The sequence below is a fragment of the Phasianus colchicus genome, chromosome 6 (assembly GCF_987193195.1).
Source record: "Phasianus colchicus chromosome 6, bPhaCol1.hap1.1, whole genome shotgun sequence".
In the NCBI taxonomy this organism is placed as follows: domain Eukaryota; kingdom Metazoa; phylum Chordata; class Aves; order Galliformes; family Phasianidae; genus Phasianus; species Phasianus colchicus.
This window is the reverse complement of record NC_143441.1, coordinates 53,252,931-53,265,212: the sequence shown is the minus strand read 5'-3', so window position 1 is coordinate 53,265,212 and position 12,282 is coordinate 53,252,931. Positions and strand designations below refer to the sequence as shown.

The window sequence follows — 12,282 nt, the reverse complement described above, 5'->3', positions numbered from 1 at the left end:
GGGACTTCTGCCCATCGCTGTCCTTCCGTGCAGGGCTGCGTGGGGCTGCGATGTGGGCACAGCAAAGTGTGCAGAGAGAGCTTCTGTCCCTGGGAACGATGTGGAAGGGATCGGGAGCGCAGGCGGCGTTGTCCACTGTCCTCCCAGATGGGGACGGGGAGCCGGGAAAGAGGAGGAGTTGGGAGCAGGGGAAGGGGAGGCATCCTCTCCGAAAGGGATACCAAAGCAATACGTCAATTCCGTCTGCCTGTGGCCTCGGGTTGTGCCAGGGGACAGGAAGGTTGGATCTTCCCCCAAAAAGTGTTTATGTGCAGCCCTGTGGGTGCCCTAAGCCAAGAGAGCACGCTGTCACCAACAGACACTCAGGGTGGGGCTGAATTCTGCTCAAAATACAATTCCTGTAACTGCACCGCGTTCCGGGCACTGCAAAGAACGAAACTGAGAGTGCAGAGAGGCAGAGCCTCAGCTCTGCACAAGGGCAGCTGCCCCAGAGCAGCACCACCCCTTCCTCACCAGGCTGTGTGTCCCGGCCCCCCATCACTCCCAGCCCGGCTCGGTGCCGTGCTGAGGAAGAGGAGCTGTGGCAGAGCTGCTCCGGTGCTGGCACAGCAGGGCCTGTGCTGGGGGCACGGCTGGGAGCAGCTCTGCAGAAGGGCTCTGGGTGCTGCTGGGCTCCGAGGGGACACGGAGTGGCTGTGGCCATCAGACAAAGGCTGAGGGTGTCCGGCTGCGCTGGGATGGCGCTGCCAGCAGTGGGACGAGTGGGATCCTGCCCTCTGCTCAGCAGTGGTGCGGCTGCACAGAGAGCACTGGGCCCAGCTCTGGGCCCCCAGCACTGGGGAGAGCGCTCCCCACTGGGACACAGTGGGGAGAGCGCAGCGCGGGGCCACCGAGCTGCTGCAGTGCCTGGGGCGGCTCTGCTGGAGGAGAGAGCTGGGCAGGCTCAGGGGGATCCACTGTGACCACACACCCTGCAGGAGCTGGGAGGGCGCGGAGCTGCGCTCTGCTCGGCGCTGCGGGGCAGCACGCGGCGCTGGGTGCAAACTGCAGCCCAGGAGCTCCCTGCACACAGCCAGCTCTGCACGGGGACGGCGGCCGTGGGCTCTCCTCCTTGGGGATCTCCCTCCCCGCTGTGCTCTGGGGGGCAATGCTGGGGCAGGGGGGACCAGAGGGACCCCGAGGGGCCCCATCCTCACCGCCCTGCGGGTCTGCGATCCCTGCCCGCTCACAGCCGCTTCCCACCCCCCGTGTGGATGAGAGATGGATGTGGGACAGGTTCTCCACCGCACAGCACAGCAAAGCTCAGCGTTTATTGGGAGCTCCTGGAGGCCCGGCAGCACAGCACGCCCCGCATCGCCCCGTGCGGGCAGAGCCCCGCAGCCCCGGCGCCGGCGGCGTCCCACTGCTCCTTCTCAGAGCGCAGCAGGAATGGCACGATGGAGGAGACGTCTCCTCTCTGCCGGAATCCTTGCTGCCTGTTCTCTGGCAGGAGACGCACAGCCTCCTTTGTGGTGCACTGCGAAGACCTTTATTGTAGGACCTTTACAACCCCTTGGTCACAGGCACAAACCAGGCACCTCGCGTGTGTTTATGTCGGGCACAAGTTGCTGCTGAGCTCATCCACTCATTTTCAAGGTCTTTTGTTCATTATGTCTTTCTCTGTCCCGCTATGGGAGGCAGAGAGTTCCTCTGCTTCTGCTCGAAGAGGCACGATGCAATTTACTGAGCTTTCTGTCAACAACTAATCAACTACTCTGAGGCAAAATGAGGCAGCTTTCTAGCAGTGATTAGTAAGCATCATGGATAAGGGTGTTGGTGGAGGCACTAATTCCTTACCAACTACTTCAAGGGAAAGCAAATACAAGAAAATGCAGAAGAAAAAGAGGGAGAGAGATTTGGAGGCAGGTGTATTTCACCACTGCTGCGTCCAGCACGGCCCTGAGCATGGCAGCCCAATTGGGTCGAGAGCATTTGGGAGCTTTCCACAAGGGTCTCTGCTGCTCGTCTTTATCAGCTGTGAGGGGCCACGAGGTGAAGTGAAGATAAGCGGTCTGTCACTCTGCCTCCGCAGAACCAGGGCCCGCAGATCTCACAGCTTCCAGCTTCTGCTGCTAAGGCTCCATGCAGTCTGGCTGTTTGAGTCAGCCCGTCCCCTGTTGGTCCCAGACAGCCCATCACCACACACCGCCCCCTGCGTCGGCGCGCCAGGGCAGCAGACATGGCGCAGAAGAGAAGATTGTCCTGATTGAACTCTTCTTCCCTAGAGAACAGTACAAGAGTCCCGAGAAACTTTAGGCAAACCCTTCAGCAGCATTTCTTGTGTGTAACACGGAGCATCGCCATTCCGCTCTACCATGGCATCGATCATGAGGATGAGCTCTGCAACCTGCCGGTCCCTCGCCTCTCCGGTGGCTGTGTTGCTGAAACCGATGTACCGATTTCCACACTTGGCTGCCAGCTTCTTGAGGAATGGGATTCTTTCTATGATACCCTTCAAAACCTCTGGTTTCTGCAGCTGTTCTGCCCTGGTAAATAACAGGATTGTGTACCTCTGTGCTTTAGTACGGAAGATCTTGGTCACCCACTCAACCACTTTCTGCTCTTCCGTAGTGATTTGGCCCAGCTGCATCACCAGGATGATGGCATGGAACCCTGCAGAGACGAACTGAAAGGCATTCTTAATCTTTTCAGCTGTTGTTGTATTCAATACCCCAGTGTCAAAAAGGCCAGGGGTGTCAACAACAGTAATTGGTCTTCCGCAGAAGAGGCTTTCATCTTTCTTGCAGGCTTGGGTTACTGACTGTGCTGACAATGCAGAAAGAAATGCCTTCTTCCCAAGGATGCTGTTCCCTGTCGCACTCTTCCCGCTCCCCGTCTTGCCCACCAACAGAACGCTCAACTGGGATCCTGTACAACAAGCAGAGACGAGCGTGAGCCCCGCAGTGCTGGGACAGCCCCTGCTCACCACGGAGTGCCCAGGGCCACAAGGAAAGGTGTCCCCGAGCCACCGCTGTGCCCTGCGGGGACGGGACAGGGCACAGCTGGAGCCGGCTGCCAGCAGGCACACAGGGCTCGCTCAGCCCCATCCACCCTCAGCCTCGCTCTGTGAGCTCTCAGAGCGGGGAGATGGGAGGCAGCTCAGGATACACACGACAGGGGAGACACTCACCTGTGCTGTGACGTCCTGCCATTGGGAGAGCACTCACACGCACATGGGGAGCCTGGAAGGAGAGAGATTTTAAGTGAGAGCGGCACAAATCACAGAATCACAGAATATCAGGGTTGGAAGGGACCTCCAAGATCATCCATCGCAATCCCCCCGCTGAAGAAGGAACACGTGGATTAGGTCACACAGGAACAAGCCGTTTGCCTTTGTCCTGTTGGTGCACTCTTGGTTAAAGGAAGCACTGCTGTGCCGTGCAGTGCCGCAGCCGTGCCACAAGGACACGCAGGCTGTGTGGTCTCCTCCTTACGGACCTGCAGCCCCCGGACATGAGGCTGTGCCCCCTGCTCTGGGTGTCCCTGCAGAGGCAGGGGAGACCAAACCCCACATCCCCAAACCAGAGGTCACTGGGGCTGCAGGCACCTCTGCAGACCGCCCGCTCCATCCCCGCCCGTCGGTCCCCCATCGCCCGCTGCCCAGGGCTGTGTCCCTTTGGCTGTGGAACCTCTGCAGGGACGGAGACCCTCTGCAGTGCTGGGCAGCTGGTGCAGTGCTCACCCACCCGCACAAAGGGAAAGGGGTCGGTGATGTTTCCTGCACAGTTCCTGTGCTTCCAGTTGTGCCCACTGTCTCCTGTCCTGGCTCCGCGCCCCGCTCCGCCCCACCAGCTCTTGGCACACCCACACAGGACCTCCTTGGCCTCTCCATCAGAGGATCACAGAATATGGTGGGTTGGAAGGGGCCCCCAGGGATCCAAGGATCCAACCCCTGGCTCTGCGCAGGACCACTCAGATCCAAACCCTGTGTCTGACAGTGGTGTCCAAGCACGCCATGATCTCCTGCTGCCTGGGGCTGTGATCACAGCCCATGCGCACCGTGCCCCGCCTCGCCCTGAGAGGCAGCAGGAATGGCTCAACAGCGGAGGCGTCTCCTGTCTGACCGACCCCTCGCTGCCTACAGGATGGTACCAACCTGCAAAAAGGTCTGTTTGTCTTTCTCCAGCATCTCTCGCGTGTAACACGGAGCATCGCCATTCTGCTCTACCATGGCATCCATCATGTGGATGAGCTCTGCAACCTGCCGGCCCCTCGCCTCTCCGGTGGCTCTGTTGTTGAAGGCGATGTACCGATTTCCACACTTGGCTGCCAGACCCTTAAGGTATGGACTGCCTTCTATGAAACTCTTCAGATCTTCTGGTTTCTGCAGCTGTTCTGCTCGGGTGAATAACAGGATTGTGTACCTCTGTGCTTCAATATTGAATATCTTGGTCACCCACTCAACCACTTCCTTCTCTTCCTGAGTGATTCGGCCCAGCTGCATCACCAGGGCGATGGCATGGACCCCTGTGGAGAGGTATCGAAGGCCATCCTTAATCTTTTCAGCTGTTTTCAGGTTGGCTTCCCTTGTGTCAAAGAGGCCTGGAGTGTCCACAACCTCAACTGCTCTCCCACAGCAGTGGCTCTTGGCACTGTTGTAGTTGGAGGTTACAGAACAGTCTGACAGCTTCAATTCAAACGCCTCCTTCCCAAGGATGCTGTTCCCTGTCGCGCTCTTCCCACTCCCCGTCTTGCCCACCAGCAATATCCTCAGCTGGGATCCTGTGGAACAAGCAGAGATGTGTGTGAGCCCTGCAGCACGCAGCTCCCCTCACCCCATCTGTGCTCCTCGGGGTCCATCAGAGGAACTGAGGGTGCCCAGGGCTGTCGGACTCCAGGCTTTCTAACTGGCTGCACCCAGTGCTCTTCTGAGAGCAGAAAGAGAAAGCGAAAGCGATCTCACAGCTCCCCTGAGCCCCAGGACTGCTCGGGGTGGATCTCCCTTTCCAAGCAGTCACACACTGAGCAGATCATGCAGCAGTGTTTGTGCAGCACTGGCCCTTGGGCAATTTCCTGCCCTTCATGTTGCCAGCGGGGCACAGCTCTATGCAATGGCCACGGAGGGACGAGGTTTGGGTTACAGCTTTACCCCTGTGCTGTACGTCAAGCTGTACAGCACTGCCCCATCCGCCCTCACCCAAACTCTGTGAGCTCTCAGAGCAGGGAGATGGGAGGCAGCCTCGGGATACACAACAGCATGCAGAGAGTGAGCGGCTCACCTGTGCTTTGGGTTGCTGCCATCGGGAGAGCGCTCATAGGTGAAGCCTGGAAGGAGAGAGATTTTCAGTGAGAGTGGCACAAACCTCCCCTGCTTCCCTCCCTGTGCCAATGAAGGTGATACAGATGATCTCTGGGGACTCAGGTCAGTCCCACAGCCGTGTGAGCATGGAGAAAGCCAAACGGCATCAAAATTACCCATCTCCATTGAACTTGTCTTTGGAAAGAGATATTGGCTGACCCTCATTCATGGAAGTCAGAACCCACTCCTTGAAAGCAGGTTCTGCATCCTTGGAATCTCTTCCAGCAGTGGCAGCAGAGCTGCAGGCAACTCACCGAAGCAGCGCTGCGCTGTGTCCCCAGGTCTGACTGCTGCACTTGTGCTGTTCCTGCTCTCCTCCTGCACAGCAGTGCTGGGGCTGGAACCGCTGTGCAGCTCAGCAGCGCATTCAGAGGCAGCGTCAGGAGGAGGGCAGTGCTGGGATCACAGGTAGCACTGTTCCACAATTGGCCACATCTGAGCTGTCCCACTGCAAGGACACATCCAACCTGGACTTGGGCACTGCCAGGATGGGCCATCAGCAGATCTTACAGGGAACTTGATTTATGGCTCACAGGCCCTGCCCTCTTTTGCATTCAAGACCTTCACCTTTGTCCTTCCAATACACTCTTGGATACAGGAAGCTGCATTGTGCTGTGCGGTGCTGCAGCCCTGGCACAAGGACCCAGAGGCTGTGGGTTCTCCTTGGGACACGAGGGTCTGTAGGGCCATGAGGAGCCACAGGCCATGAGCCTCCCCTCAGCCTCCTGCTGTGGGCACAACAAACCCAGTGCCCTCAGCTCTCCTCACACCCCTTGCCCTGCAGACCCTTCCCCACCTCCACAGCCCTCCTTTGGATGCTCTCTAACGGCTCCATGCCCTTCTCACACAGCAGCACCCGATGCTCGAGGTCAGGCTGCAGCACAGAGCAAAGGGAATGGTCCCTTCTCTCTCCAGCACTGCTGGGCCTGCTGTCCCCCAGGGGATGGGGCCCTTTTGGCTGCAGGGCACTGTGTGCTCACATCCACCAGGCTGTCCCAGAGCCCCCAGAGCCCTTCTGTGCAGCTGCTGTCTGGCCTCTGCTCCCCCCCTGTACTGAGAACCCATATCCAGTCACTGAAGGGAAAACTAAAGAGAACCAGCCCTGAAATGGAGCCCTGTGGAACCCCCAGTCACTGCCACCAGCACATCTATCCCCGGGTCCCAGCGCCGTCAGCCCAGCACTCACCCCCCACACCGTGTCCGTGTCCAGCTGTGTGCCAGGCACTGTGCCTGCAGGGTCCTGTGAGCAGCGCTATGGAGGCACTGCAGTAACCCAAACAGCTCTGGATCAAACCAGCTGGATCCCCATGAGCAGCTCAGTGGGTGACCGTCATACCTGCAGACCGAGTTCACAGGACAGGTTTTGCCCCTTGCCAGCCCGTGTTGGCTGCTGACAACGACTGCATCGTCTCTCAGCTCTTTTTCAGTATCTCCCAGAACAACCTCCAGGACTCCACCACTGATGCAGTGAGTCTGGCAGGCCTGTCCTCACCGGGGTCTTCCTTCTTGTTCTTGAAAACTGGGACAACGTCTTCCAGCTTCCAGTCAGCTGGGACTTCACCGGCTTCCCAGGACCACCCAAACCTAAATGAGGGGTGCACGATGACACCAGGCAGCTCTTTGTGCACCCCGGGCTGAATCCCATCCTCCATTTCATGTTCACGTGATCAACATTCCTTTGTGTTGTCCGCCATGGTGATGGCCAGCTTCAACTCCAGCTCCGCTTTGGCCACGCGATACTCTTCCTACAACGACAACCAGCACCTCTGCAGCTCTCCCACCTCCCAGCCTCGCTCCCAGGGGCTGTACCCACTCTTTTTCTGCCCGCTCCACCCCCCACACTGAGTGCTGCACTGTGTGCAGGTGAGGGCAGTGTTCCCAGGGGTGCAGAGACCCCATACAAGGGGAACCCCCCACCCCGGGCCGTCCCTTTCCTTGTTGCATGGGGCAGGACAGGGCCCAAAGGGGCCGTGTGGTTTCTGCTCAGCGTGTGACTTCCAGGAATGGGAGTGGCTCAGCCCGGGCTTTGGTTCACCTGAGGGCCGCAGGAGCAGCAGGAGTGCTTTCGCTTTTTGTTGCGACAGAGCCCAGAGCTCAGCAGCCCTGCGGTCCCTTGGGGCCTCGAGTTCCTCCTGACAGCTTCACAGAACAACAGCTGCAGTTTCTCTTCCCTTTTCCAGAGGCCCCTCGTGGGGATGGGTTCTGTCCGGGCCGTGGCTCCCGCTGTTTTCAGAACAGTGCTGATGCTGCCGACAGCGCCCTGGGCCGCTGGGAGCAGTAGGAAGCAATGATGCATGCAGAGTGCTAATTAAAACACAAATATTACACTAATTACCATAATTATCCTTTAGTCCCCCCATGTGCCATGCTCATGGATCTCCCCAAACCCTGCGCCCACCCCGCCACCTGTGGGGATGTGAGGAGCGCTCAGACCACGGCACTGAGGGTCCTGTGACCAACCCCATCCCCACCCTGCTGCCACCACAGCTGATTTGGGATGGATCCCTTCCTGTGGGTGCAGTCCCCATCCCGTGGGCACTGTTCCCATCCCATGAGTATCATGCTTGTATCAGAAGCAGTGTGACCAGCAGGAGTAGGGAAGTAATTGTTCCCCTGTACTCAGCTCTGGTGAGGCCGCACCTTGAGTATTGTGTCCAGTTCTGGGCCCCTCACTGCAAGAAAGACATTGAGGCCCTGGAGCGTGTTCAAAGAAGGGCAACAAAGCTGGTGAGGGGTCTGGAGCACAGGCCTTATGAGGAGCGGCTGAGGGAGCTGGGATTGTTCAGTCTGGAGAAGAGGAGGCTCAGGGGAGACCTTATTGCTCTCTATAACTACCTGAAGGGAGGTTGTAACGAGCTGGGGGTCGGCCTCTTCTCTCGTGTAACTGGTGATAGGACTAGAGGGAATGGTTTCAAGCTTCGCCAGGGAAGATTCAGGCTGGATATTAGGAAATACTACTTCTCTGAAAGGGTGGTCAGGCACTGGAATGGGCTGCCCAGGGAGGTGGTGGAGTCACCGACCCTGGAGGTGTTCAAAGAACGTTTGGATGTTGTGTTGAGGGATATGGTTTAATGAGAACCATTGGTGACAGGTGGATGGTTGGACTGGATGATCTTATAGGTCTTTTCCAACCTTAGTGATTCTGTGATTCTGTGATTCTGTGAGTGCTGCTTCCTCTGCCCGGACACTCCATGCTCTCCCAGCAGCACGAGGGCATTGCCCGACAGCCACTGCCCATCTCTGTCCCTGACGCTGTCCCAACACAGCCAGGCCACACTGTTGGCTACAAATGGGGACAAAGCCACAACACAGCACGGCAGGCTCACAATTTGTGATGCTGTATTCACACCAAGATGCGCAGACCACACGGGGCTGCAGTGCTGTTGGGAGGAAAAGCAGCTGCGTGTTTTGCGGGGCAGCGCTGCAGCGTGCCTACCAGGGAAAGGCACACAGCACAGCTCTGCTGGCTAACGCACAAAGCGGTGGTACAGCCGGATAACGCTCTGCCAGCCCCGCGAGAGCACACGGCGCAGGGCGCGCCCGAGGGCCAGCAGTGCTGCAAGGACGCAGCGGCAGCAGAAGCACACGCGCCACGCACACCGCGTGCCGCGCAGCCACTGCACGGCCGGGATGAACCGCAGCCGCTCCAGGAGCCGCGTGTGCCACCGCCCCTGCAGCCGCCGCTCCGCGTCCTCGGCCGGGAGATCGCATTTCTTCTCGAAGTCGACGTCCGGTCGTAGAGCTCGTTCCGGTAGTGGGCGCTCAGGTCTCCCCCAGCACGCGGGGCACGGTCTCCAGCAGCTCCCCGACCCACCCCACCCCCTCCCCCCGGCCGCCCCCCCCGGTTGTCGAAGGCGCAGCACCGTCCCCCGCAGTCCCGCAGCAGCTCCCGCAGCGCGGCGGTGCCGGTGTCCTCCACGTGCCGCCGCAGGGAGCCGCCCCTCGGCTCGTCCCCGCGCGTGAAGACCACGACGGTGCGCTCGGCGGCGCCGCGCCCGAACAGCCGCCACACTTGCCGGACGGCCGCCTCGTCCTCCTGCGTGAAGCGGCCCGGCTGCGTCACCAGCAGCAGAGCGTGCGGCCCCGGCGCCGACAGCAGCGCGCAGCGGGCGATCTCGCGGCGGCACCGGGCGCCGCGCTCCGGCGAGTCGAAGGCGTCGGGCGCGGCCACCACGTGCACGCCGTATCCCCTCCACGAGCCGCTCTGCCGTCGCTCCTCCGCGTCACCGCGCGCGTGGACGGCCGCGACTCGAAGGCCGCCCGCCCCAGGGCGCCGTTGCCCGTCGCGCTCCTCCCGCCGCCGCTCTTCCCGACGAGCGGCAGCCGCGGCTCCGGCGGCCCTTCGTCGTCCCGCGGCCCTTCGGCAGCGGCGGCGGGAAGGGCTCTGCGGGGAGCGGCGGGGCGCGAGGCGTCGTCCGGGGGCACCCGCACCCCCCCATGGCCGCCCGCCCCGCGCCGCGCTCCCGCGGACCCCGTCCCGTTCCGGACACCGCCCGCCCCGCCGCCCCGCCGCCCCGCGGCGCCGCGTCTCCCGGCCGAGCTCCTCCGCGCCGCGCGGCCCCGGGGGTCGCCGCCCTCCCTGCCGGCCCCGCCCGCGCCCCGCACCCGGGCCGAGCTCCCGGGGGCTGCGGGCTGGCCGGGCGCTTCCCGACCCGCCGCGCCGCGCCGCGCTCCGCTGGGGGCTGCCGGCCCGACGGGGAGCGGGGCGGCGGACGGCCGCGGGCACGGAGCGGCACGCGGGGCGCTGCCGGCACCGGGGCTGCTCGCGGGGCGGCTCCGAGCCGGGGCGGCTCCTCGGTGCCCGCACTCAACCGGCGGCGTTCGGCTCCACCCGCAGCAGCGCAGCCGTCGCGGTTTCGTGGTTCTTTCGTCGTTATTCCACATTCGCTGCGTCGTGCAGCGATGGGAGTTGAAGAGTCCATGCGGCGGCTCCAAAGAATGATCTACGACTCCCAGAAAGGCACAGCGCTCCCAGAACACTTTATTTTGTTATTTCCATCTTCCAGGGGCAGTCAGTGATAACAGACCTGGAAACTCACGGCAGCGCTCTCCTTTGCTCCCTGTGTGTCACAGCTGCTGCAGCATCAGCACAAGAGCTTTGGGTTTTGGAAACTCTCGTTTATTTATTAGCTTCAATTCCGATTATATTACATGTCACTCATATATCTAGAAAACTACGCATTTCTTTCCTTAGCTCGTTGCTGCTTCTTCCCTTGTCCGGGTCCGTCTCTATTCCCCCCCTTTTTGGGCATGGACCCGTGGGTCTTGTCATGGACATCAGATTTTGCGCTGAAAATCTTCCGAAACCGCTTGTACCGGGGCCCCTTGCGCTTCCTGCATGCGATGCTCACAGCCTCCTCCAGCACCTCATCAGCCTGCACATCCCGGTCCTGCCTCGGCGCTCTGTTGCTCACAGCGCAGTACTGCTTCCTGCACGCCTTCACCAGCTTCCGCAGCGCTCCGTTCTCGGCAGCCTTCACGTATTCATCCAGCGAGCCGCCCCCCAGGTCTTCCTTCCGTGTGAACACCACCATCATGCGCTTCTTAGCGCTCTTCCCAAAGAGCTTCTTCACGTTCTTCTGCACCTCCCGGTCCTCCCGTGTGTAACGGCCCAGCTGTGTCACCAGCACCAGCACGCAGGGCTCACGGGCAGCGAATTCGCGGCAGCGCTCGCGCTCCTCGACCAACCGCTGCTCGTCCCACTGTGAGCCCCCGAAAATCGCCGGGGTGTCCATGACCACCACGCACCAGTCGCCCCAATCCCGCCTGCCATCTTTGCATGTGGTGGTGACGGGTTGGGACGCCAGCTGGGACTCGAAGCGCTCCTCACCCAGCAATGTGTTGCCGGTGGCGCTTCGCCCCGCTCCGCTCCGCCCCAGCAGCACAATGCGCAGCTCCGGCCGCTCACCTGCGGGGACAGCGGGACACGGGTTGGACGGGACAGACAACTTCTCCTCCCGGAGAGCGGCCGGGCGGTGGCACGGGCTGCCCGGGGAGCGCGGCTCGGCATCCCCACGGGGGCTCCCCAACCACGGGGATGCGGCGCTGCAGGACGCGGTCAGTGGGCACCGCTGGTCGGAGGTGGGCGGTCGGAGGCGGTGACCTCAGACGTGTTTCCCGACCTTAAGGAGTCAACAGCTACCGTGATTCTACGGCTGCAAGCGGACAACACCGCGGGAACGCCCCCTGACGGGGAGCGTTGTGGACCCCGACCCTGAGGAGTGAGGGGCTGGGGAGCCCGTCCTGCAGGGAGCGAGGGCAGCCGTGACCCCATCCCGGCTCCGCAGCGCAGCGGGTCGGATCCGGCCGCTCGGACACCGCTCGGCCATCTAATCGGGGCCGCCCGCGGCTCTCCGGTCCCCCGTGGTTCCCGACTCGCGGCCGCGCTCACCTCCGCCCCCGGGCGCGCCGTCCCGCGGCCCCCCGCTCTTTTCCGCCGTGCTCCCGCACGCCCCGTCCCCTTCCCTCCGCCCGGCGCTCTCGGCTCTCGCACCGCTTTCCCTTCGCTTCGACTCGCTGCCGTCGCGGCCGCCCGCCCGCCGCGCCTCTTCCTCGCCGTCCTCCTCCCGCCCCGGCCCGGCCGCCTCTGCGGGCGACTCGGAGGAGGTACGACCCCCGGGGGGAACCGCCGCTCCCGTCTCCGCGGCGCTGTCCGCCATGGGCGCGGAGCTGCGGCCGCCTCGGTTCCGCTCCCTGCCCGCTGCGACACCGACGGCTCCGCTCCGCTCCCGCTCACCCGGCGGACGGCCGCGCTCTGCGGGACGGGGACCGCCTATGGGCGGGGAGGGGCGGCCGCGGAGCTCCTGGGGCGGAGCCGCGGTCCCCGGTGTCGGTGCGGGGAAGCGCGGAGCCGGGGCGGCGGGGGAGGACCCCGGGACGTGTGGACACGTGGACATGTGGACATTGGGACAGTGGGACAGTGGGTGCCAGCGACGTGGAGACAC

At 62.1% G+C, this 12,282-nt stretch overlaps 3 protein-coding genes and 1 pseudogene across 4 annotated transcripts; all 4 read right to left on the bottom strand.

Moving 5' to 3' along the window:
* Positions 1 to 1,505: 1,505 nt before the first annotated feature.
* On the bottom strand, positions 1,506 to 5,607 carry LOC149917643 (GTPase IMAP family member 4-like). Its single transcript, XM_090143330.1, has 4 exons — positions 5,593 to 5,607; positions 5,259 to 5,304; positions 3,170 to 3,221; positions 1,506 to 2,907 (listed from the first exon to the last, which is right to left on the bottom strand). Exons 3-4 carry the CDS (start codon positions 3,189 to 3,191, stop codon positions 2,261 to 2,263), a joined length of 669 nt encoding a protein of 222 aa, XP_089999456.1. The 5' UTR covers positions 3,192 to 3,221; positions 5,259 to 5,304; positions 5,593 to 5,607; the 3' UTR covers positions 1,506 to 2,260.
* On the bottom strand, positions 3,238 to 7,928 carry LOC116241180 (GTPase IMAP family member 9-like). The gene is made up of 3 exons (XM_090143325.1): positions 5,593 to 7,928; positions 5,259 to 5,304; positions 3,238 to 4,761 (listed from the first exon to the last, which is right to left on the bottom strand). The coding sequence occupies exons 1-3, from the start codon at positions 5,833 to 5,835 to the stop codon at positions 4,118 to 4,120; spliced, it is 933 nt and encodes a 310-aa protein (XP_089999451.1). The 5' UTR covers positions 5,836 to 7,928; the 3' UTR covers positions 3,238 to 4,117.
* Positions 7,929 to 8,679: 751 nt separating this feature from the next.
* LOC116238537 (GTPase IMAP family member 1-like) lies at positions 8,680 to 10,222 on the bottom strand (annotated as a pseudogene).
* Positions 10,223 to 10,288: 66 nt separating this feature from the next.
* LOC149917642 (GTPase IMAP family member 1-like) lies at positions 10,289 to 12,249 on the bottom strand. Of its 2 annotated transcripts, none has more exons than XM_090143320.1 (2): positions 11,832 to 12,249; positions 10,289 to 11,246 (listed from the first exon to the last, which is right to left on the bottom strand). In XM_090143320.1, exons 1-2 carry the CDS (start codon positions 12,232 to 12,234, stop codon positions 10,513 to 10,515), a joined length of 1,137 nt encoding a protein of 378 aa, XP_089999446.1. In that variant the 5' UTR covers positions 12,235 to 12,249; the 3' UTR covers positions 10,289 to 10,512. The 2 variants fall into 2 exon arrangements, with proteins under 2 accessions (XP_089999446.1, XP_089999445.1); XM_090143319.1 differs by having other exon boundaries at positions 11,730 to 12,115.
* Between the last annotated feature and the right edge of the window lie 33 nt (positions 12,250 to 12,282).

Bases quoted from the DNA above. Each gene is read 5' to 3' on its own strand.
- LOC149917643 (XM_090143330.1), bottom strand. From the start codon at position 3,191: ATGGCAGGACGTCACAGCACAG. The intron at 2,908-3,169 runs GTGAGTGTCTCC...CTTGTTGTACAG, and splicing joins GGCAGGACGTCACAGCACAG to GATCCCAGTTGAGCGTTCTG.
- LOC116241180 (XM_090143325.1), bottom strand. From the start codon at position 5,835: ATGGCCCATCCTGGCAGTGCCCAAGTCCAGGTTGGATGTGTCCTTGCA. The intron at 5,305-5,592 runs GTGAGTTGCCTG...CTCTCCTTCCAG, and splicing joins CACAGCGCAGCGCTGCTTCG to GCTTCACCTATGAGCGCTCT. The intron at 4,762-5,258 runs GTGAGCCGCTCA...CTTGTTCCACAG, and splicing joins GGCAGCAACCCAAAGCACAG to GATCCCAGCTGAGGATATTG.
- LOC149917642 (XM_090143320.1), bottom strand. From the start codon at position 12,234: ATGTCCACGTGTCCACACGTCCCGGGGTCCTCCCCCGCCGCCCCGGCT. The intron at 11,247-11,831 runs GTGCGAGAGCCG...CTGTCCCCGCAG, and splicing joins GTCGAAGCGAAGGGAAAGCG to GTGAGCGGCCGGAGCTGCGC.